Source organism: Parasteatoda tepidariorum, chromosome 3, assembly GCF_982258835.1.
Source record: "Parasteatoda tepidariorum strain Cologne lab strain chromosome 3, Ptep-v5.0, whole genome shotgun sequence".
In the NCBI taxonomy this organism is placed as follows: Eukaryota; Metazoa; Arthropoda; class Arachnida; order Araneae; family Theridiidae; genus Parasteatoda; species Parasteatoda tepidariorum.
Window position 1 is genome coordinate 38,393,502 of NC_141757.1, and position 26,498 is coordinate 38,419,999.

The 26,498-nt window shown below is 30.4% G+C and overlaps 1 protein-coding gene across 1 annotated transcript in view; it reads right to left on the reverse strand.

Annotated features, from left to right (window-relative positions):
• Positions 1-7,232: 7,232 nt before the first annotated feature.
• LOC107438305 (cuticlin-1) overlaps positions 7,233-26,498 on the reverse strand; it is an 85,829-nt gene continuing 66,563 nt past the window's right edge. The window contains exons 6-11 of the mRNA XM_087159111.1: positions 21,753-21,901; positions 21,001-21,082; positions 16,824-16,986; positions 15,171-15,348; positions 8,242-8,934; positions 7,233-8,049 (exon numbers count right to left, since the gene is read on the reverse strand). Coding sequence (XP_087015237.1) covers positions 8,711-8,934; positions 15,171-15,348; positions 16,824-16,986; positions 21,001-21,082; positions 21,753-21,901 — 796 coding nt within the window. The 3' untranslated portion in view covers positions 7,233-8,049; positions 8,242-8,710. The remainder of the gene's footprint in view (positions 8,050-8,241; positions 8,935-15,170; positions 15,349-16,823; positions 16,987-21,000; positions 21,083-21,752; positions 21,902-26,498) is intronic.

Consider the following 26,498-nt stretch of genomic DNA (forward strand, 5'->3'; position numbering starts at 1 on the left):
ACACATATTTTTAAAGGTTCGCATTTGAACTTAAGTACCCGGCTCTGAGCATGAGCATTGTTTCATCATAATTGATTAAAAAAACATACTCATGAAAGCTATAAATATAATTTATTTAAAAACTACTTTCAAAAACCTATGAACGAAGATGTTATGACATATTTTCTTCTTGTTGAACAATAGCTTGGCTGTTGAAAGATGGTTAAATTGGTAAGAAGAAAAAAAAAAATCTCCCGCATAAGTTTGCGGCCGGCTAAAGAGAAACGAACGCATTAGGTTAAAAATTCAATTTAGGTAAGAGGTCAAATTTCAGATAAAGATAACTCATAAATTAAAATATAAACATTTGACAGATCGAGTGTTTTTAGCTTCGACACACTGATTACAGTAACAAACTGCAATCTAATAATTATATTATATTTATAAATAAATTTATCGATTTAAAATATATCTCTAAATAAAATATCTATAAATAAATTTAAATATATCTATAAATAAATTTTGGAAAAAAAAGAGAATTTTTATTTTTAAAGCAAGAGTGGGGCATTTAAAAATGTTGTGAATAAAATAATTTTTTATTCTTAATTGAGGGTCTTATAATTAAACCTTTAAGGGGCCTAGGGCTTCAAATAACACCGTGTGTAGCAAAAATTTGAAGAAGTTACTTTCTTATATCGAGTGTAAGATATTAAAAAAAAATTTTTTTAATGAAAATTTTTTTTATTTTATTTCATATTCAGGAACTTAGAAAAAACACTTTTGAGTCGTCAGGCATTTTAAAATTCAATAATTTGTTGAAAATTTCAAATCGAGACACTGTATATTAAATAACTTTTGATCTAACAATCGGATCTTCACGTTCTAGCACTCACACTTAATGATTCAAGATGGTGATCTCAAATATGCCAATTACTTAATGCAGACAATATTTTAAGTTCAAAATTTTAAAAACACACACGAAAACGTTCTATCTCTTAATAAATATAAATTTTTTTCATGTTTTCACGTTTATGAGAGGATGCCGGACACCGAGGACTCAATTTGCTTTCTTTTTGGCATTATTGATGTGGTCTGTCCATGTGAATTTGTTATTGATTATGATAACCATAAAATCGTCTTTGGTCACTTTATTGTGATCTCATGTTTAAGAAATAAGATAATAATAGCATGTTTCGATTTGTTTAGAAAAGAATTTAATTTAACACGTTCACGCCGGGAAAAGTGAAAATACTGGTACGGGAGAAGAGAAAATATTGGTAGAAGAACTATTTCAATATTAGATAATATTCGGGAGGAGTTAATCTATTCTCAACAATAACAATTCACTGTAAGGAAATTTATCACGGCGAAGAAGCAATTCAATATAAAAATTGCATCCGTTAAAAACAATTGGTAGTTATGGATTTTTATTATTCAAGGAAAAAAAAAACTAAAAAATAAAATTTATTTATTATCAGTTTTTACTCCGGTGCGCCGCAAGATGAGAAAATCTAGCGTAACCCATCGGTGGGTCACCCCGGAGTGAACTTGTTAAGGTACAATATCCGTTATTTTAATTATTTTGGCGTGTCCGGAGCAGTTGGCATCTTTGTATATGATAAATACTCTACCACTTTTTTTTTTTGAAAAAAATTATCACAATTTTACATTACAGTCCAATAAATCAGTTGACTTCACTGTTAATAACAACCAATAAACTTACTAGTTAAATTATGAAGTTTTATTGTGGTAATGAGGTCTCTTAGAGATGGTTTATTTCAATAGCATGCAATGCATTAAAAAATAAAATTTCGCTTTAACTGTTTTGTCTTTGATTAGTAAGTCTAAATATTTAGTTGATATATTCTTTGTTGAGAGGTATAGGAAGTGAATAGAGACACGAATTTTGAATAAAGATATGTATTGCTATTAGTGACATTCTGTCAAAAAAAAATTAGACTTTCAGTGTAGGAAAGAATGGAACAAAACAGTAAAGGCAACCATTTTTATTTCAGGAAAAAACAATAACATGGTCTGATACAATTCAAAATAACAAACACAAATGAAAGCTACATTAATAAATAGGGGGCTCCAAATGTAAAATAACTTTCAATGAGAATAAATAAAAAATGAAATAAAGTATCTTACACTTGGAGCTGTTTTGAAAAAAAGAAACTATTTTCCTACTCAAGACACAGACATCGCAGTATTTTAACATGGCCAGCAATGAATATAATAATCGTCGTGTGCTTATTGTAGGAAAATAGTTTTATTTTTCAAATTCAACATTCACTATCTAAGAACAATTTGCACACCACGAAGCCCGTACAAAAATATTTGTTACTCAAGAACGGATCTAGGATTTTAAGGTCAGTTTTTAGTACCCCTTTTATACCTAAAACCCAATAAAACTGCTTTTTCTGTTCTTTCTACATCCGTCTCGGAACTTATTTACATTTAGTTTCAATGCTTGCAATGCACTACTAAAATTTAATTTATTTTTAAAGCTTCGTAATGTTTTTCGCAACAGCATACTCAACAATGTTATTCTTAACGATGAATGCCATATTTCATACTGTTATTCTTCTCGTCATATTTCGTAATGTTATTCCTAATGTCATACTTCGTAGCGCTATTCTTCACGTCATATTTTTTAAACTTTTCTGTTGCAGAGAAGCCAATCTAGCAAGAATAATTCAAAAATGTGTTACAAGTCACTAGAAATGTAAGGCTTCGTTATCATCCACTATTCATTGAACAACAAAAAGCCCAACTTCGAGACCAAATTTAATTTTTTCTAATAATAAACTGCTGCTACCACTTTTTACTTTTTTGGAAAAGAAACCGACGTTTCGAAAAGACCTAAAGCACGAATGTATGAAACCTGTTATAGTAGGAATAGTTTATAACAATAACATGATTTAGCGTACTGTTTACATTCAACGGTGCATGGCAAGCATTGTACATACATAACGGTAAGCTATTTTCATTATACAAATCCATATCCATTAGCTGCCTAGGATTGGGCTGGATTTTTATTTTTAAAAATCATAAATATAAATAAAACACATAATACATACATATAAAAATTGTAAATAGTTGGAAAAGGTATAAAGCACATAAAAAAATTCTTTAAATACTGTCGTAAGAACACCAATACAGAATACTGAAATGATATGTATTTCAATCATGGAGATGTTCATAAATAATTCTTATGAAGTGCTGAACAAGATTAAATAAAAAAATGTGATTAATCATTGCCAAAAGATTCATTACATATCATTAACAGCTAGTTAACATTTGAAATAAATAAAATTAAAAGAATAAAAAAAAATGAATTCATAACTATTTCCATTTTTGGCACTTCGGTAATAAAATGTGTTACAGTGGTATGAATGTGTTATAAACTAAAAAGTACGGGTTTTTAAAGTTGAATATTGTAACGTTTTATAATAATAATAATTATAAAAAACAACCTGAGAAACTGATGAAAATAAGTATTGTGCTTTTTTATGTTTTATCAGCAAAACAATAACCTAATTATCTTAGAACTATAAAAATTCTTCATTCCTCTATTTTAAATTTTTTAAAATAGTCTTTTATAGATTATAACGTTCACAATTATCTTAAAAAATTTTATTTATAAAATGTGGGTTCTGCCAAAAAAAAAATACAGAAATCGTTGGTTTATGCTATTAAAATGACTTATCGTTTCTTTTACTCGCTACAAAACATGTATTCGTGAAAAATATTTCATAGCATATAATTATTGATTTTGAAAATTGAATTTTAATCTAGAGATATTTTATTGACGTAGCATTTTTTGTCTGAATAAAAAAGAAAAATTAAATTGAAAATCTAAAAACTTACGAATTGGTTTTGAAAAGTAAAAAGCGAAAAACTGCACTATTTTTTAAATTTCGAGTAGCACAAATAAAGCACTTATTATTAACTAAAACATTTAATTCTAAAAAAACATTTATTAACACATTTTGAATATTGAATTTTATCCTAGCATCCTTTTACCATCCATTATTACTCTAGACTCTAATTGAAAAAACATAGTATTCGCCATTTTAAATTAAAAAATTTACAAAGTAATTCTAAAAAGTAAATCGCACGAAACTGTACAATTTTCTAAATTTTAAATCACAGAAATAGCAAATATCTGATTGAAATGTTTCATAGTAACAGAAATTATTTTATTTTAAAAGTAACAAACTAATTGTGTCACAGACTGTTACCTCAGTTTCTCATTGTATTTTTAAATGGTTACACATTCAAATTTAGCCTACTATTTTTAGTGGGTCATCTTTTTCTCAGATTGTTGAAATATTTAAGTGTATGTACAAATATCTTTAAACAAAACAATCTTTTCTGGTGTTATGACTTTACAAAGGGTAAAAAATTTCTCCAGTCAATAAATATGCAGTGGATTGCTGAAAAAAAAACAACATATAATCTGCAATTCCATATTGTTCCATTTTGTCGATGTAATTCAAAGCAGGGTCGGCATTCGGCTTAGAAAAATGTACAAAATTAGTACAAATAAAGGATAAGTTTTTAAATACTAATAATTTCTAAACTATTACACATATTACAGTAAGCGTATTGCTACTGTTTTATACACTTTTTGTTTAATATTCTTTGTAGTGATACATTGTTGGTACTATATAGTTGATATGGGTGATACATGATAATTGATTTTAAAATTGTAAGCAGGAATAATTTTAATTCTACAAACATTTAACCCTTTAATGGGCCATTTATTTCTAGTAAAACTGAATTATAGTATTTTTGAAATTGAAATAAGAATAGTAATTCATATAAGAAAAAAAATTTCATTTAGCTTATAAAAAATTTATCTAAATTTTAAAGTATATTTACCACGACGTATTAGGAACTTATTGCCTTTTATTTTTCGTTATTTATTAAGTATATTTTAGAAATGCTACAAACTTCAAAAGGGATTATGCATTCCATAACTTTTATACGTTTTCTTAAACTAACAAATGGTTACCAATTTTATTCAAACGCACTTCGAGAAAGCTGAAGTTATTAGCAAATGGAGACCTATATTAAAAATGGTAAAAAAGTTCACCATGGACTTTAAAAATTGGTGGTAAGTATACTTACCACGGCCTTAGAAAGGGTTAATATTTTTAATGGTTAATAATTTAAGGGTTAATATTTAGAAAGGGTTAAGATCATCATTATCAAAATTTATCTTCGCACCTGAGGACGTTTACAGCCCTTTTCACTATTTTTTAAAGATTTTTATGCGAACTTTCGTATATTTATTGAAATTATTTGCATGCGTCAGAAGTCAATATTATTGCACATCAACTTCGTTAAACAAAGATAAAAATATTAACGCATACATCTTGTTGACACTTTAAAAATAAAATTTCGCGTAAAAATCAAGAATCTTTGCAAGTGAGAAACCACATTAACTCTTTCCAGCACAATGTAATCCGTATGGCAACACTAATTCCACAAATGTTTTAAATCACTGGAATTGTAAAACTAATTGCTTTTAGAAGTTCAGCAACCACTGTTCTTAAAACAACTAAAAAAAAGTCAAAGCATGTCTCTTTATTTAGAATGAACAGCCAAAGGTCGCACTTTCTAATTTTCTGCCCGACTAAAATTTTCAATTTAAATTTGCTGTTCCAGAAAGGGTTAAAGTAAATTATACTGATTATTTCTTTTTCCAGTTAAATGACCCTTTTGTCATATAAGAAACATTTAATAGGCAATTAAGTTCATTTCATAGATTTCTAAGACTACACTAATGTGTTTTATAAACTGTTGTGAAATTTAAGGCATCGGTGGCTCATTTAAGTCTTCAGCTTGTAGGCATGTGATTAATCCTCAATCCCATGGCTATCAGGATCAATGGACTTATCGCCATGCTAGAATTTTTTATGGGGTACAGTGCGGAAAAAAAGGACCACTCTGAATAATTTTTTCATCTAATGATCGGATCTAGGACTCAAATCTTAATGGCTCGAGCAGGTGACCTCAAATATGCTAATTAGTTAGTGCAGACTTTATTTTAAGTTACGAAATCAGACGCAAAACGTACTTTCACTAAATAAACATACTTTTTTTCCGACAAGTTTGGGTTTCTGACCTCTAAAATATAGAAGCAGAGATGCCAACTTGCTCCGGACAGCAAATATATATTTTAAAGTAGTAGTTTAGCAATTGTGATTCTTGGTTTAATAAATTCAATTAGTAGATTTTTTTCCACCACTATTTCTGAACAATTCGTAGACTTATATAATTCACCACATAATGTACTAATGCCATGCTATACCTATTAAATAACAAGCAAAAGTAGTCAAATATTTGCAAAATTTACTTTGTAGCTATTTACCGTTTTTTTTTAATTATTTTGGCGTGTGCGGAGCAGTTGGCATCTCTGTAGAAGGTAGCCGCAATCTTGGAAATATGGTCACGATTGTTTGGTCAAGTAAGCAGTCCTAAGTTTGGAAGGCTCAATGTTAATTTTACTTTTTGCGTATTTCGCCATATCCGGAGAACTTTTTAAAAGAATTGAAAAAAAATTTGCACCCAATTATAAAATTCGCTAAAAAAATTTCAAAGATATTTTCATGCAAAAAATAATTTTAATAAGTATTTATTATTTTTTTTAATCTTATTTTTAACGGCTAAAAACATTTTGAGTTGCAATTTTTTTACATAATTTTAAATAATGTAATTTTACATTCTTTATTCGATTTTGTTTAAATTTTACATTTTGCCACGTAAAATTACATTCTCTGAAGTTGTATAAGAAATTGTATATCTTTCAACTCAAAATTTTTAAATTTAATAATTTTGAACAAATTTATGATTAGATGCAAACATTTTTCAATTCACTTAAAAAGTTCGCGAAATATGGCTAAATACGCAAAATTTGAAATTAATATTAACTTGTCCAAACTTTAGATCACTCTTCTGACGAAACTATTGGACATTTTTATTATAGTGGAATTATTTCCAGATTCCCGATATTTTGTGGGGTCAGAAATCCGAAACTGGTCTCTCTCTGAAAAAATGGCATGTTTATTCAGAGAAAGTATATTTTTAAGTCTGATTTCGTAACTTAAAATATAAGTAATTTCGTAAATAGTTAGCTGCGCTATTTGATTAGCATATTTGAGGTCATGCCCTCGAACCATTAAGATTGAATCCTAGAACGTAAAGAACTGATCATCAGATCAAGAATAATTCAATATGCTCCGTTTATTTTTTTGCGCACTGTAGATTAAAACCTTCAAGGTTTGTGAATTGTGAGAGGTTGAAGAATTGACACCGTGACTTAAAGAACTGACAATTGATAGTGATAGAAACATTGGTGAAATGTGTGGAGCGAACAAGATAACAGATTAACCTTTTGCACTTGCATGTACTTTAAAATGCAATTTCAATTAATGCAAGCACTAATTTTTTTTAAAAATATGTGCTGCAATATTATAAAACAACCGATAATCACAAAATAATGAGGTAACGAAATTTTTAAGTTTGAAAAGGGTGACTATTGATGCTATCTTTGAGGTGACAATGGAATGCTGAATGTTAAATGTTTACGTATTATAAAATTATCAAACATATGGGAGTATAAAAACCATAAGAAATCTTCTCTTTAATGTCGTGCATCAATAATTGTAATATGTGTAATAGTTTTCGAAAATATATTTTAAATAACAAATAATACTGGTGGTATCTAAAAGGAGATAAACTTCGATTGTTTTATTCATTTCTCACCACTATATATTCAGGGCGACCAAATAATACACTTTTTGCAAAATTTTTAATAGAGTGATAGACAATTAAACGCTAAAGCTTTCAGAATTTCCGGTTATTTTGCCAACATTTTAAAAAGCCCAATAACGAGAGAGCTATAAAAAGAGCCGAATCTTTTGAACTTTAAAATTATTTCCATTCAGTGGTGTGGAAAATACCTTTAGATTAAATTTACAACCAAAGATAAACTTAGTTACCACTAAAAGTAATTTCGTAAAAAAAAGCGTACAAAGTTGGCTTTCCTGTTTGTCATATCTACTTGCCAACATTTACACATTTGGCGTAAAATTTTACTTCTATATTTAAAGTGGTAGTAAAATGTATGCTTTATATATATTTCTTGAACTTATAAACTAAATTTATAATTTTTTTGACCACCACTATTTTTAAAAAAATTAAGTATATAACTAAATAAGAAATTCAAATGTAGCAGTCTGCGATCACCACCTCATCAAATTGCTCAGCTTTGTGAGCACTTTTTCAAGTGGTAACAAAATTTATGTTTTAATTTATTGTTCTTGGTTAAGTAAATTTGATTTAATTGATTTTGATGTTGTATACGACTATATATAAATTATTTGAAAGTTCATACGAAATTTTATCTCAGTTATATAGGGATGAACCATTTAAGGTGATGGTGAAATTAGCCAATCTTTCTCAAGTCTTCATTTATCAAATATTTTGTAGAAAGCGGAGCAGTTGGCAGCCCTGCAAACATTATAGCGGTATCCTATGAAACAATTGCAACTAGCATCATCTTGAATTTACTATCACTATTAAAGTTTTAATAAGCTGGAGCCAAACCCTGATCCAGAGATTAAGCATGGCTTAGGTGAAAGACATTGTTACAAACAAAAAGTCAAAGAAGAACTAACAGTTATGACAATGTTTCAAAAATGAACTAATTTTAAATTATCTAGTCCCTAGAATAAGCATGATTAGAATAAGGCCCAGAGTAAATAGACGATGCCGAGGAAGCACCTTTCCTACGTCGACGTTTGTGGAGAACACACACTACCAGGAACATGACTGCCAGCATGAGAAGGATTCCAGCAACAGCAATACCAGCAGCGAATTTTCTCGTCGATACGCAGAATTCATCGCTTTCTAAATGTCTCAAATCGGATTCCAGAGGAAGTTCTGTGAAGAGAGAGAAAATAATTAATTACTGGTCTTGATTATTTACTGGTAATATTATTTACTCATTTAACCATTAATGCTCAGCCGAAAGAAAACTGGTTTATTTATAAAAAAGCACTTGCACTTAAGAAGTTGCGGTGCTTCTTAGTTTATGCTAAGTGGATTATTTATGTCCATTCTCTTCCACTTTACCTTAACAAACAGCTTGAGTTGCTGTCAGGCTCAAATATAAATATTTACGTTTTCAGGACCGTCAACTTTCTATGCTTTTGGGGAAAATTTCTTCTAGTGGTAGCTAAGTTGGTGTTTTTATGTATGGTTATTTGATTTAAAAATTTGATTTAAAGTGATATTCTCACCACGACATAAAAATAATTCATAAGTGCATACGAGGTGCATTCTAGTTCGGGAGGGGAGTAAGGCTGCCAACTAACACGCTACTAAAAACTTCTGCTGCCACTATTTTATTTAAGGAAAACAGGGAATTATTTAAAAGTGAACGATTCGAAACTCTTTTTTTCAAGAAGATAAAGATAAAATCTTGTTTCATTCATGAAATTTATCCGGGAAAATCAAAACACTTGTGTATACCATACAGGGATTGATCAAAATGATGGAAACACTTCAATACTAACTCTATGCAATTAATCTTTCTTTTAGAAGTAAATGTTTTGAATGACACACTGTATCATGTGTTTCTAAAAGAAAAATTGTTTACATAGATTTTGGATGATACATCGTAACATATGTTTCCAAGAGAAAAATTGTTTACATAGATTTTGTATCGAAATGTTTTCTTTATTTTTATCAATTCCGGTACATTTATAATTTAAAAATCTACATTTGAAAAATAAATGTTTGATATCTATCTTTGATACAACTGAAGTTTTGACTGTTCTTAATTATATCGCCTAGTATTTTACAAATGTGATTTTACACATTTACATTCTGAAATTACAACGATTGCGATAGTTCGTAATTAACGTGGTAGTCGATGCTAGCAAAAATTATAATTAAGGAGGGTTCTTAAAGTTTTAAAACTGGTAGCAAAAGTTACAAAATAACAAGTATTTTTTTAAATTTGTGTCCACCACTATGCTTAGTTTTTCCAAATAAACACATCTAGTATCAAAATTGAATTACTTGTATTTTTAAGATAAAACTGGAAGCTCATAAAAGAAATTTTAAACATTTTTATTAGAATATTCACAATATTTTTTATTTTTTAATGGACTGTTCAAGCTCTGAATTAAGCATAAATGTCGTACCACTTTTAACATAAAGGTACTCTTTGTGCTATTAATTAAATATTTTGTCATCACAACAGTTGACTGAATGTCTTAACTACTGTTATAATAATACTGTAGAGAACTGATTTGCCAATATTATCCTGCTTTTTCTCATATAATTAAAGTGGCGGCAGATTTATATTTTAAAACTTGTTTTTTGTTTAACCCCTTAGCGATCTTATTATTTTGAAGAAAACGGTCATAAAAATGCCTTTTCTTTATTCAAAAAAGTATATTAAAAAGGTATATGTACAATATATGCATTCATTTGGGATTTTTTTTTTTTTAGCTCCAAATTTAAAACTTCATATGTCCATGTAACTCTGACTCCATAATGTGCACAATATTTAAAAATATTTCATTACAGAACACAAACTACGTGTATTCAAAAAGAGAATAAGTAGCTGAGCTAAGAGTAGAAAATACAAATCACAAATACATATATTTGAAGAGTTCTGACATCCAGTTTGAAATTAACTATCTCCAGTTACATTAAAAATATGCTTCCACAGTCATCTAGTGTGTAAAGTAAGAAATAAAAAAAATTCCAAAAGACACAAAAGAAATGGGTAAATTTAATCCTTTTTGGGGCATTACTTTTGAACATTCTAGCCCGGAAATATCACGGACACGAGAAATAGGAGACGAAAGCTCATCCCGTGATTTCGAAGAGAGGGAAGAGGTAAATATATTTGAATAAAAGTATTTTTATCAAATATATTTACCTCTCACATGATGTTTATGTTAATGTGTCACATTTATGTGCCACGACACATAAATATTTTTAAAAAAAAGTATACTAAAAAAAAAAAAATTACTCATCTGATAATAATTCAGTGATTTGAATAAGTGCAGACGAAACTCATACATTTTTGCTTGTCTTAATCGTAGTTCTACGACTTATACTACTTAATTGAAATTCCATTACAATTTTAAACATTGCAGTAAATTGTTTGATCCAACGTTATTACAATGATCTCCCCCAAAACTATTTCTAAAATATTTCAACAAATATATTAGGGGGACCGGAAAGTAATCTCGTTTCGGTGTATTTGATATTTGTTATCAAGATTTTTTTTAATCAATAATGTATTTACCATCGTTAACAACACCTTTCAATGTCGGATCGATCGAAAAAAATAGATTGGTTTATAAGACTAACGATTATTTAAAGCGCCGAAACGATATTACTTTCCGGACCCAATTATGGGTCCCGTATAATAATGGGTAAAGTACCTTTGTACTAACGGTATAAGACCCAATAATGGGTCCCCCGTGTAGTATAGGAGTAGACATCGCTAAGTAAAGAAAAATCAACTGCAGCAATAAATAAACTTCAAGCTCTCCCCTCCTCCAAATCAATAAATAAAAAAGAAAAAAATGAAAGAAAAAAAACAGGGCTGTTTGTTTCCCAGAAAAGATAAGAAACTGGTGCCAAAACTATTTCATTTTAAGATTTTTGAAACAGTAACATGAAAAAGCTTTTACATTTTTAATTATAAGCCATGCATTACTAATTTCTTTTCCCCAGATCAGAAACAGTTGTGTATGTATTGTATATAAAAACTAAAAATACGAATTGGCAGTAAGGGACTTTTAACTCTTCTCGAAAACAAGGCAGGTATGAACTACCAGTTTTCGCTTTCTCTTTTCCGGGTTACAAACAGCTCAGGTGAAACGATTGGTTTATGTTTCGATGATTAGACCAATTTTCTCTTTCGCATCGCCAGTGCAAGTGATTCATCCAAAAATTAGCAGCCCTGAAACTTAGAAAATTAAAAAAGAAAAAAAAATTCTCCCTAACCGAGGGATAGATCATTGATGCATCATTGCTTCGTATGATCAATGACTAACTTAAATATTTTCCAATTGCTTCAGGGTAAATTAAGCAGTACGCAATTAATCACAGTTGCATGCTTGTCTAGACAAGTTCTGGTACGCCTGGGATTGTAGTTCAAAAGTTAATGTTGTAGAGAAATTTTGTTTTTGTTTTTTGTGCAGTGGTCGAAAGTTAGTCGAAAACAAGTCACTGATCCAAGAGAATGAAATTACAGTTATCCAATATAATTAGTCTTTCTGGTTGTCATTACGTCAGCTCTAATTTGACCACAGTAAGGCTCCTATACTATGACCACAGTTGCTAAATAGTAAGTGCTATAACGTCGAAGGTAGAATTCATGTTGATGTTAACCCTTTGCACTCAGAGTATTTTAAAATGCTGTTTGATTTAATATCAGCACTATAGCATCTAAAATACACAAATATACTATTATTATACAATTTTAAAATTCTTAAAATAATGTGGATACTAATTGTTAAGTATTAAAATTTCTTAATTTTAAAGCGTTGACTGTTGACGGGGTCTCCATGGGGACATCCGAGTGCAAAGGGTTAACATCGCTTATTTACCGGACTTAACATTTTTATCAAAAAAGAGAGCATCGTTGTTGAAAATGCAGTATCAGATATGTGATTGAATTGGGTATAATATAGCCTACGTCACAGGTTGTGTTGTTCCTACTAAATTTAACCCATGAACGGCATTTTCTGCGAGCCTAACTTCAAGCCACAAATAAACAAACGAAGTGTTCGATCGTTTAAATAGCTGCTCGCCAGATTTTATTGCATTATAAAGAAGAGTTATTGAAACTAAATACAACAAAATAAACAACAACAACTAAAACAAATAACAACAACTACTAATAGCAATAACTAAATAAACAACAACTAAATTCCATTCGTTTAGCATTGCGTCATATGTTGTTCCTACTAAATCGAAGTAGTTGTGTTTTTTTCATATTATACCCAATTAGTATTATTTTTGTAGCGCCATCTACGGTAAGAGCTTTATGTTTTTATATTTTGAGTGGCATCAGTCTGAATTGTAAATAGAACAGAGATGAGCGGTAGAAATAACATGTCTGAACAAAAATGTTAATAGTTAGATATTTTGTATATATATGTAAATAGATCTTTATTAAATCGTCTACCAAATGCAACTTCTTGATCTTCTACTTCCTTCAGTCCTCTCATATTTATTTCCGTCGGTCCTTGTATCCGACAATTTTCTTCAATTAGCTTCGAATTAGGCTTAATATACAAGGCATCTACTGGTCACGAAATTTTACGTGACCCTTATTCCAAATGCGATGTTTTTCTAAGATTTTTGAATTGCCTAATTTTTAAGATACAATACAATCTGATCTGATCTTGTTTTATGAACTGGGCCCGCTGGGATGGTGGGATACATGGGATGCCCTATGCCATCCCATGTATTATTACCGTTGGATAAGTTCTTAGAGATCAGCAGACTATGTGGTAGCGGCTAAATACAATACCGTCTCTGAGTCCGATATTGAGAAATAGGAATTAGTTTTTATAAAGAACTGGCGATTAACTGAACCACTAAAAGATATTTTTGTAAGAGACTTTCTTTAACGGTAGGCATTCTGATATAACAACGATAAGACTTCAAAACCAAATATAGATTTATTATTAATAAAGTATTTTTGTGTATATAAATGCCCTGCTTATCCAAAATTAATGTTAACATTGAAATAACCAAAGTAACCGGTCTTTATCATTTTAAAAAAGAAACATGTTCCGAAACTGAAACATTGCCGTTTAAGACGCTGTTTTCCGAAGGTTCCGTAGTTGTATAAACGATGCTTTTTTAAGCGAATCATATGCTGTTGTCATAACTGCTGTGAGTTTGCAACAGTTACTCATGGCTGTTGGATCAAGTTTAGCATATCTATAACCAGCGCTGCCTATGCTTATGCTCAAAATGGCGGAAAACGTCTATATAGAGAAGATATAGAGATAAAAAGAGCTCGTGGTCTAATTTTTTAATATTAAAAATCTTACTCCTAATGCTGCATTATGTGGGCTCGCAAAAATTTACAAAAACTGAGAATAAGGCAGTAATCTGATAATTTTCATCTAGGTGGAAATATGTCGCCAAATTGGCGATTTTTAATAAAGTATATTAATTTTTAAAATATCTATATATATATTTCTCTTACACAGCGACAAAAGCCTAATTTCAACTCCCCGAATGTAAACGCTAGAAAATCGACCAATGATTGCCGCTAAAAATTTCACATGCCAAATCTAGCTGAGGTGGCTCAACATATAGCGCTTTTAAAAACAGAAACTGAAATAAACACAGAGAGCATTCTCACCAAATGTGATCTCTTCCGAAATTCACCCTATCAGCTGCGGCAATCTCATACTATTAAGTTAGGCAGAAGTGAGTAGTCTTTGTCGATAGATCTCTATTTTAGTATTTTGTCGAAAGCACTTTTTTTCATGAATTTATATATTACGAATTTATTTGACGATTTTTGATTTATATCACGAATTTATTTGTTTTATTATTGTTATTCATTGAAAAATTAGTCTTAGTCGTGTTGTTACGCTTTAAGATTTTATACTATAGCACATTTCTAATAGGTTTTACGATTTACATGTCATTTATTTGAATTCAAATTTATTTTAATCACTTAGTATTTACTAAAAAGATGTAATTTTTTTTTCTAATAAAAAGTTGTTATATGGATTTGGATGATTGTTTTGAATTCTTAGAATTTTGTGCATTTGCAATGTACGCAATCTTGATGGTTTGCGAAGCAAACCATATAAGATTACGTAGCAGTTTTCGGGGGTTGGCGAGCGTTAGCGACCAGGGAGAGCAGCCCACTAGTTTAAGTTATTTGTCCGTTCTAAAGCCCAGATACTTCTTCACGGCAAGATGGTACATATAGTTCAAAATTATAGCTTTGCTTTAAGTGCATACGGCATTTAGACTATGCATTTTTATTTTCTTTGTCCAAAGAGCTTCGAAAAATCATGTTTCAGTTAATCAAGAATTGCATTTTACAAACAAATAAGTATTTAAATAGAAATTATTAACGGATAAAATAAGTAATTATTAACGGATCTCACCACTGGATTGTTGCTCATCCACTTCACTAACGTAAAGACCAGAAAAGACTTCTACGCTCCTATCTCTTGCGTGAATTTCTTCTTGTCTCAAAGCAAGAAGGTTGCCATTTTCTTCTAATTGGTCGCTGCTTCTCCTTCTTCTTCGGCGAATGTTGTAACCTCCATCGCAGATGGGTGGCTGTTTGAGATATAAAATATCATGAGTGTGACGAAACAACATCACATGTTAATGTTCTTTCGTTGCATTCATGGCACTCTACGCAAGTGAGATTGAATGCCAGAATAGCCAATGAAAAATCATTCGAAATGTGGGGAATAATGTTTTCAAATTTTTGCAAAGAAAATGTCGCATACATTGTTATGTCATAACTTTTATTACATTCGTTAAGTTATATATATATACAAATATACATCGAGCGTTGTAATTAGCTTATTACATTTATTCATTGAGTAAAGTTTCCTGAAGTACATGACATTCTTGAAGCTTTTAGAAAAGGCTTGATGAACCATGCAAAATTTGGAACGACTAAAATGTGGAGGGAAAAATTAACAAAATTAACAACTTTTGGCTATGATGCAAGGTGTTCTGAAACCATTCGATTGGTATCTATTCATATTAGAATGATTATTTAATTATAGTGATATTGAAAAAAGGAACGAAGCTTTTAAATTCATGTGCTCATTTCGGTCGATAAAAATTATATATATATATATATGATTGAATATCAACGAGATTTTTAACGACTTTCCTTTCTTTCTTTCCGATTCAAAAATCCATATGAGATTTCTTGATTCGTAGAAAAATAAAGCAAAAGCAAAAAAAAAAAAAAAAAAAGGAGGTCCTGAATAATTGTATCAAACTGGAAACGTTAAGAATAATAATAAAATAATAACAATAATAAAATAATAATAATAATAATAAAATAATAATAATAAAGTATTAATAATAGCAAAATAATAATAATACTAATAAAATAATAATAATAATAAAATAATAAAAATAATAAAATAATAATAATAATAAAATAATAATAATAATAAAATAATAAAAATAATAAAATAATAATAACAACAGAATAACAGAGATGTCAACTGCTTCAGATTCTGCAAAATATTTAAAGAAGCGATAGAAATCTACTAACTAAAATCTGTAGTTTTTCGGTTAATTTTACAAACATTTTAAAAGGCTCAACACAACTGTGGTTATAATCATAGTCATTTGGTTGCCCGAGGCCTTTACTCCCCGTGGGGCCTTTTACTTCTCCATTATGTTACACTTAGTCTCGTAGCAGCTTTAATCATGAATAAAAAGATAAAAAGAAGAACAAAAACCAAAAAAAAACTAAACCAAAAATCGTACATTCAAAGACTACCACTCGAAAATATTTATGTGCTGTTCCGAAAAAGTTGGCATCTCTGGAATAACAATTTTTTAACAATAACGCGTAATAATATCAATAACTTGTTTTAGACTTAATCCGAGTTATTCATGCTTAGGAAACCTTGAAAAACTGTTTGATTGACATAAAAACTTAGAAAATAAATCATCTGAAACTTAAAACACTTCCCAAAAATGCTTTTTAAGTTCTAACCAAACAACTAAAAAAAGAACAGTAAATAAATGTATTGTGAAGAGAAGAAAAAAAAACTTACAACATCTTCACATCCTCCAGCGTTTTTCAGACACATCTTCACGTTGCACTGATAATATACAGAGGAAGTGTATGGAAATTTATGAGCTTGGAAGCCAACACGGGCCGTTGTTTTATTATTTATATATTCAAGCGGCCCCATTATGTCTTCGTCTACTGGACACCTAAAATCAACAAAAATATTTTACTGCCTTTTTCGAGTTATTCATCCGTAGACATGACAGATATTGCTTGTTTACTTTATTATGCTGAAGTCAGAATAACTAGATAAAACATATAATTTCAAATATCAAACCTACTCATATATTAAATATGCAATTCCTAGATCAAGTTAAGTTTTAACAACAATTTATACAATGGTTCAGAGCAAAAGTTAATAGTAGAGAAACGAAGCATAAGTAGATATGAAATGTACCAATGAAGTATATTTAACCAAGCGAAAATTCGTGATTTTTAAGTATTTTTTCTCACTTTTAAATTAATGCAAGCATCTGCAAAACTTTTAAGCAACTGATATTTAATGAAATATTTAGTTTTTAAAAACTATAGGGTAACAAGAAATGGTAGTGGTTTTTCTTTAACACATCGCAAACTCAATCAGGCAGATATTGAACTTTATGTAGCTTCCTATTCCACTTGATCCAGCCTTTAGCTAGATCAAGTCAAGAAAACCGTTCACCCACAGAAAGCTATGAACCAGCACATGATTTTCAAAGAGATCATTCTTCTCCAGCTATGAACAGAAGAGCAAATGGTCTGTAGTAGATTGATGTGAATTACACATAGGAAACTCCTTTTGTTTTTGCACACATAAAAGTGTACGAGTATGTCTACTGTTGAATCTGGTAATGGTGGTCTGTAGTTTTCTATCGTCCTTTATCTCTATGGCAGCCCCAGGAGGTTCTTGTTGGTACCACTCTTGAGTAGGTGGAATCCTCCACGTCCTGTTGTTATTGTACTTTCTTGACCATAAAAGTTATTTAAATACTAAAACTGTGCCTAATAAGAAGATTTTTGCTACATCACACGGAGCTAAGAGCACTCAAGAATGGTGCATGGTAAATTTTCTTATTATCTTAAAACACAAGTATTGCCACCTAGAGCCACGATGGCTCAGGGGATAGAGTGTTCGCCTTCCAATGAAGTGAACCGGGTTCGAATCCCACCGATGTCTGGTCGATACGAATCCGCATCCACCTTGCACCGACCACAGTGCTGACGTGAAATATCCTCAGTGGTGGACGGATCATGGGTTAGAGTCCCTTTGCCGTCAGGTTAACCATGGGAGGCTCCCATGGTCTTCCTCTAAATGTAACGCAAAATGCGAGTTAGTTCCATCCTCCACGAAGGCAAAATTTCTCCTAATACTTGATCCAGGAGTTCCCTTGTCTTCCAGTTTGGGTTCAAAATTAAAAGGCTACGGAGTTGAACATTGGTAGTTGTAAACTCAAAAATTGGGTCGGCTGTACAGCTACGGTTATAGATAAAAAAAATTGCCACCTATTGCAAACGATTGGAATCCAATGGGTTTTTCTGTTTTGTACGTTTTGGAGACAAGATTTAATGCCTATCCTTATAAGAAGACGCTAAAATGCAGGTGAAACTTTTCATTCTGTTTCCCTTTGATAAGTGGTTCAAAATTTAGAGAAAAGTGTGTTCAGGTAAGCTTGAGATATTTTTTAAATGCAGAAAAAAATGTTTTCAGAATATCAAAATTCAGACAAATTATTGGAGGATTACTTTCCCACCGCGTGATTCTGAGTAATCGGGCCATATTTTCTTTGCTTTTTGATATTTTGAAAAAAAAATTCGGCATTCAAAACTTCATGATTTACGTTAGGCTTACTTGAATTCACTTTCTCTATACTTTAAGTTTTAAATTACTTAAGTAAAAGATACTTTGCCATGAAAAGCTTCACCCGCGGTATAGTGACCTCATCCAAGCATTCTAAAGAGTAACCTTGCTCAGCAAATGGAATAGAAACACCCTTAGGCGAATTGCGGTTAACGGCAGAAAATTTTGTGACACGCTTTAACCCTTTGCACTCCGATGTCGCCTCTGAGGCGCCATCAACAGTAATTACTCTAAAATTGGTATTTTTTTATACTTTATTAGTTATTAATCACTGTATCCATGCGTACTCAAATCAAATGTTCTTCAACAATACTGCCGTGCAATTGAAAAATCAAAGTAAGCGACAGAAAATTCAAAATTGAGATTTTAATACATTTGGTATCCAGCTAATATTAAGTTCTCCCCTCTCTATGCATATTACAAATTGTAAACATATTATATATTCTACATATTACAAATAAATTTTGTCTCTTCAGGTTTTTAAAATTCGATTTTAGCGTTCACAGCATTTGCAATAGAAGGAAAAAAATTGTCAAGCCACTTTTCTTGGAATAAATCGTGAAGCATGTTGTTTTTTGAATTGCACGATAGAATATTATACATAACTCACACATATGAATGAGTTAAAGCCCGTCGTTAAGCTGGGACTTAGATAAATAATTCATATAGGCATTGGTACATGGCACTCTGTATGTTTGTGTTTAAGTTCATTATTTTAAGAACTTTAAAAAATTACATGAAAATACTGCATAGTGTATTTAACTGATTTGGTGCTAATATTAGTTCAAATATTACTCAGAGCAAGGCCGTAGCCAGGATTTTTTTTCGGGGGGGGGGGATATGGTAAGAAGCAAGGACGGTTTCAGACATGCTAAGTAGGGGGAAAACATTGTAACAAATATTGTTTATTCTGTTGTTTGCAAAAGTTAAACTAGTAATTAAAAAATATTACATAATAATTATTTTTCAATTAATATTACATAATAATTATAATCAATTTGTAAACAAAGTTTACAAAGACATGCGACGGGGATTTGAAGAAAATTTTTCGATTACTTTTTTAGGACAAACCGGAATATTCCGAAATATGCTTAATAAAGTTAGTTAATAAAAGGTTTTTGACAGTTTTTGTTTTTCTTTTTACTGAGAGGCTCAAAGAAAGACTAAAAAGTTTGAATCGCAGAATTTCGGGGGGGGGGGATTTGTCCCGACGGTCCCCCCCCCTGGCTACGGGCCTGACTCAGAGAACAAAGGATTAAAGCAAAATGTTATGACTTTAAACATTTGTAATTATGATGTTTTTATTCTCTTTTGAAAGTTAAGTTTTGCTATTTGAATAAGCATTAAAATTTTATTTTATGCGTAGTATGTCTGAGTTATTGTCGTGTAACCCGATTTAAAAATCATGCTTGATACTTTTGTCAATTTTTAAAAATTATTGTATGTAAACTAAGCAGTTTATTTTAGAAAGCCTTTGTGTTTTTGCAACGAAGTTATTTTTAGCAAAGCTTGAAAGAAAATGAAAATGAAATTATAAATCGATATTAAAAATGCTAAATGAGAAAATCAACTAAGTAAGTAACATTGACGCCTTTAAGAGTCTCGTAAAAGAAAAAAAAATCTAGTTTGATACAGTGACCATGTCAACATTTTCCTGTATCACACTGTTGAATAACATGCGTTTAATATTTGCCAAATGACAAGAGCAAATAAACTTGCGGTAACAATTATTTCTATTAAAATACCTAAGCTGATAAAATTGAATTCTGAGTTTTAAGCAACTGAAAAACCCATTCCCCTTATTCATATATCAGTACAAAAACCATTAAGTTTCATGCTATTATTAATTATTTTTATATTCTGTAATATAAAAATAGCTTTTATATAAATACAAAAAAAAATATTATTAGTAAAGCTAAAATACATGCATCTTTTGTTTTCTCAAATAATATGGGAATAAAGTAATTGAAAGAAAATGTTCGTTTATTTTTCAAAATAACTCTGAGGATTTTTTCTCTGAACCAATCGCTTCAAAATAATTATAGCTCAAGAAAAATTCCAAAATCGAAGGAATGTGTCTTATTATTCCTTTCATGAGATAACACAATCGAATCACTTTCACTAAGTTTAATTAAACAATGAGGGAAATGAAAAACGTTCGATTTTTTTTGGTGGCTGCCCTTGAGAAAAAACCCAGTAGCTCTTCATGTCCAATTTTTTACGCTCGTGATTATTGTAATTTTTCTTTTATACTCAATTACTTAAAAAGAATAGTCTATCAGCTTCGCTATTGTTCAGTGTGCTATGAAAAACAGATATTTACCCTTCGTTATTGATGAGGGGTTGTTCACCCCAGTTGAGTCCGTCTCTCACAAGGCAATTGGTAACTTTAATGCCGTACACATCTGCAATAATAAATAAGATAAGGTCTATGGTGAACAATACTCTACTTTGACTTTAGCGCAACAATAAATTTGTTAAATAAAAGGTTTTGTATCAGACGTTCAATACCGGAAATAATTCCTGGCATAATATATAATTTAGAATTTCACCCGGAACTTATATCAATTTCTTGAGAAAACGATACTTATAATTTCGAACAATAAAAATTCAAGTGTTGTCTTACCTTATTTATAAGAACCTTTTTACATGAACATTTATAGTGGTAGTAAATTTTATGTTTAAAATTATTTTTATCGATTTAACAAATTAAATTTAGAAATCTTTTTTCCACCATTAAATACAACTTCGTATAGATAAAACCTATTGACTGTCTTGTGGGGGGCATATTTACGGACAATCTATAATCTATCTTCTCTATAATTTTCCAATCGTAACAATTATTATGGCTCACATTGCAAATTATTCATATTTAGAACAAAAACAACCTTAGCACTTAATTTCATTAGTAAACTTTAAAGAAATGAAAGTCGATAATTTCAATATTTTTTAATTTAATTTAAATATTACTAGTCAACACTGTTTTGCATTTTTAGTCACCTTAGAAGTAACTGCTGAAGTATAAATATTTTCGACATAAAAAAAAACTGAAGAATACTTAAATCTATAATTTACCTTGAAAATCAATACTTATAGAAAGACTCAGTAGATCGCCAATTTTGACATTTTCTGCCACAATGGCTTCGTCTGGATCACCAACAAATATCTTCATGGTACAAGTTGGCATTGGAGCAGTAGCTAAAACTGGAGTTGTACCAATCATACTGTAAAGAAAAGAAAAGGATAACAGTCAGAAGAAAAACTTCATTGCAAAATAACACTGGGTAATTTACATTTAATAGGAAATGTTCATATTTAATATTAAATATGCACAGCAATATTCTAGAAGCATACAATAAATATAATGTTATGAGAAATTCTGATAACAAGTACAAAAGTCGAGTTAAAGCAATCACAACATCAAAACAAAAACTGAGTAAGCAATTAAAATTCAGCAGGATAAAAGGTGATAAAAACAGTGAGACACCCGAATAAAATGAGAAATTGGTAAACCTAAGTGGACAAGATAAGTGATTAAATGTCTGGAGCAGGCAGGTTCTGATGCTAGGTGATTATATTTGCCAGTACCTCTTCAAGCGTGGTTTTGATTATTGTTTTGATTTTATTCCTGCAGGCCAATTCTGCGTAACACTGGTGTTGGTTTTTTACCTTCAAAATGATCTCCACGGAGAGTCTGGAAGTGGGCGCAGTCAAATACTAGGTGGTCTATTGTCTGTTCAATTTGGCAATAATTACAGTTAAGAGTTTTGTTAAATAACCTGTGTTGGTGTACCCCAAACACCCCGCGGCCAGTTAAAAATTGATTTAGATAGAAGTCAGCCTGTAGGCGTTTTATTGAAGGGTCCTTGAAAAATGTAAACGTCTGCCGGCCTCTATCAGAACTCTGCCAGACTAATTTCCACTGTTTCATATGAGCTTTTAAAAAGGTTTTGATCTGGGCGGTTGTACTCGGGACTTCAATATTGACCTGACCGATGCTGATGGCCTGTTTGGCTACCTGATCCGCCTCCTCATTGCCTCTAATCCCGCAATGAGCTTTTATCCAACCACTTATTTATAAGTGGTGACTTTGGTATAAATAGTTACCACTATTTTCGGCATTGAGATGCACTAAAAAAATTAAAAATCTGAAAGTTATTAAATTCAGTATTTGGATGATAAACCAAACTAAGAAAAGATTTGGCGAAAAAGCTTAGTATACTGTCTTAATTTATGACGTCAATACTCAGACTTTCGACAGGTATGCCAACTGTTCCGCTCTCTGGAAAAGTTTTAATAAAGTGGTAGCGAATTAAATAGTGTGACTTCTAAAACAGGCATAGTTACGCCTACTTTAAAACACAGTACCCAAATAATAAATGCTTTTAGGTTGCATGTTATATGATTCTTATAATTTTCGATATTTAGTGGTGGAAAAATTTATTAAAATTAAAAATACTAAACTAAAAATATCTTAAATTTCGTTACCGCTAGAAAAAACTATTTTGCAAAGCGGAGAAAGTTGGCATCTCTGCGAATGTACAGTTAACACTATCAATTAAGCCTTTTGTACTAAAAATTCTGTATACGACTAAAAAAAAAGACGGATGTAGCCGCTTTTTCAAGACATAACTCAACATTTCCACGCTTATGCAAGTTTCATTGCATACAATACATGTAATATCTGAAAGTCATTTAGTAAAGTAATAAGGATTAAATTAATATTTATCCATAAACACGAAATCAAATTAAATAAACTAATTTAAAGATGGAAAATATAAAAATAAAACAGATTAATTTATTTGGTTCACATTTTTCTGTCCCACTAAGGGTTTCAACTAAGCCCCCAGCGAAGTTATATACCGAGAAAGAAATGTTTAAAAGAAGTTTCCATTCTCCTCCACAGGAATGTAAAAATATTTTGACTTTCTCCGAGGAAGTCAAAATATTTTTATATTCCAAATTTTTCACAGAATTGCTACAGTTTTTACAGAAACAGAATTACAGTTTTTACACAAATGCTACATTTTTAAACCATGACTGCTTTGTAAATTTGATTTTGCACACCACCATATGCAAATAATTCAAAAGTTCTCATGAAAAGTGACTTCACCACAGTTATCTCGTGGGCAAAATTACCAAACTTTTGAAACTATAGTCTTTCATTGTCTACCACTCTATGAAAAAAGCACAGTGTTTGACAGCCTTATAAAAATATGATCCTAATTTATCTTTACTGTTTCTTTGAGTCAGGTATATGGTTAAAATAAATATAAGGACTTAAAAAAAAAAAAAAAAAGCAAACATAGGTTGGTAAGAAGTTACTAATATTTTTTTAATGGTTCGTTGTTCTCACAAATTTCGAAAAGAGTTTTTTTTCCTGTTTCAAGGACGACTATTATTTTCGAAACATCAAAAAATGCTGTTTTTTTTTCTGACTATTTTCAAAATGTCCCTAGCAATTTACAACAAGGACACACCACCCATCAGTAGATGATTTAGATTTACCTGAAAGGGCTCAATAGGTTGGAGTAAATGATGATGGTTATCACGCCCAGCTACTTGAGTTATGACTGATTACAATGCAGCTACCGGTGATCCATCTGAGAATATAAGTTATACGTATTGCAGGGTCCGAGCTAAGTATTTATGCTTCAAGGGAGTGACCTCAAATATACTAATTAATTGGTGCAGAGGATATTTTAAGTTACGAACTCCGACAGAAAAACTTGATTTTTCTGAATAAACATACCTCTTTTTATACGAATTCGGATTTTCGACCTCCAAGGTGGCCACAACCTTGAAAATAGGGTCCCCATAGTTTAGCCAGGAGAGCGATCCAAAGTTTAAACCTCATAATTCAAGTTTTATTTTTTGCGTATTTCACCATATCTCGAGAACTTTATAAGTGATTTTTTAGAAATTTTTTTGCATACAATTATAGAATTCATTTATTCAAAGATAATTTGATGCGAAAAATAAATTTTAGGAAATATTTATTATTATTTTATTTAATAATAGTCGAAAAAAATTTCGGATTGTAAAGTATACTGGTTAGTACATGATGTTTTACTGGTTCACAAAACTTGGACACGCAATGGTATAAGGATTGAAAGCAAAGATACAGTTGCATGGGTAAAAAACGTGAAGACAATTCATTTCGTGAATGAAGATATTTCGCTTAAAAATATAACTTATGTGCAAATATTCATCAGTTATGAGGGCAGTTATAAACTATATAGTTTTCTACATCTTTGCACAATTCATAGGGACAAATTATTAGGACACAATTCTTTTTTTTTCCTCTTCCATCTTTTCCATTAAGTAAACAACGCATTATATATATTTTTCTTTTCTCTTTGAATAATACGAATGCCTTGTTTTTCCAATATAAAATTGAAACAATCTCTTAATTTCCTTACATTTTTTTAAACCATTCCTTATCTTTTTTTTTTAAAAAAAGTGCTGGTTCCTAGTGGATTATTATTTGCTGATAAATCACTGTAAGCCCTGTTTCTTATCTTATTTCTTTCTGAAAACTAACTCTTTTCTTATGAGTCTAAGAATTTTCATTAGTTATTTTGCAGAAAACAAATAAAAGCTGGATGAAGCTGTCAAAAACTCTATAAGTGCCCTTGACTGTTAACGAGTTTTAATGGTAATTCATAACTAGCAATTTACACCTTTTTTTACTCGTTTAGTAAATTACACATTTTTGGTTTTTAAACAAGGAATATTTTATTTCGCTTCTGATTTATTTTTAAAACTCATATCTTCTGAATATGTCTGAATCTTCCGAAAATCAGATCCTATCTTTTTAAAAATTTCCTTCTTGTCTGATTTCCTTTTGAAATTTAGCTCCGTTCATATATGCATAAGCATTTTCACTAGTTGTTTTGTAAAAAGCAAACAAAAGTTGAATGAAGTGGTCGAAAACTCTGTACATAAGTGCCCTTGAGAGTAATGAATTTTTAATCATCAATGTCCACAACTAGCAATTTACACACTTTTTCCCACATTACCCGATTAGTAAATTACGCATTATAGATTTTTAAAGAAGGAATATTTTATTTCGCTTCTGATTTATTTTTAAAACTCAGATCTTCTGAATATGTCTAAATCTTCCGAAAATCTGATCCTATCTTTTTAAAAATTTCCTTCTTGTCTGATTTCCTTTTGAAATTTAGCTCCGTTCATATATGCATTAGCATTTTCACTAGTTGTTTTATAAAAAGCAAACAAAAGTTGAATGAAGTGGTCGAAAACTCTGTACATAAGTGCCCTTGAGAGTAATGAATTTTTAATCATCAATGTCCACAACTAGCAATTTACACACTTTTTCCCACATTACCCGATTAGTAAATTACGCATTATAGATTTTTAAACAAGGAATATTTTATTTCGCTTCTGATTTATTTTTAAAACTCAGATCTTCTGAATATGTCTAAATCTTCCGAAAATCTGATCCTATCTTTTTAAAAATTTCCTTCTTGTCTGATTTCCTTTTGAAATTTAGCTCCGTTCATATATGCATTAGCATTTTCACTAGTTGTTTTATAAAAAGCAAACAAAAGTTGAATGAAGTGGTCGAAAACTCTGTACATAAGTGCCCTTGAGAGTAATGAATTTTTAATCATCAATGTCCACAACTAGCAATTTACACACTTTTTCCCACATTACCCGATTAGTAAATTACGCATTATAGATTTTTAAAGAAGGAATATTTTATTTCGCTTCTGATTTATTTTTAAAACTCAGATCTTCTGAATATGTCTAAATCTTCCGAAAATCTGATCCTATCTTTTTAAAAATTTCCTTCTT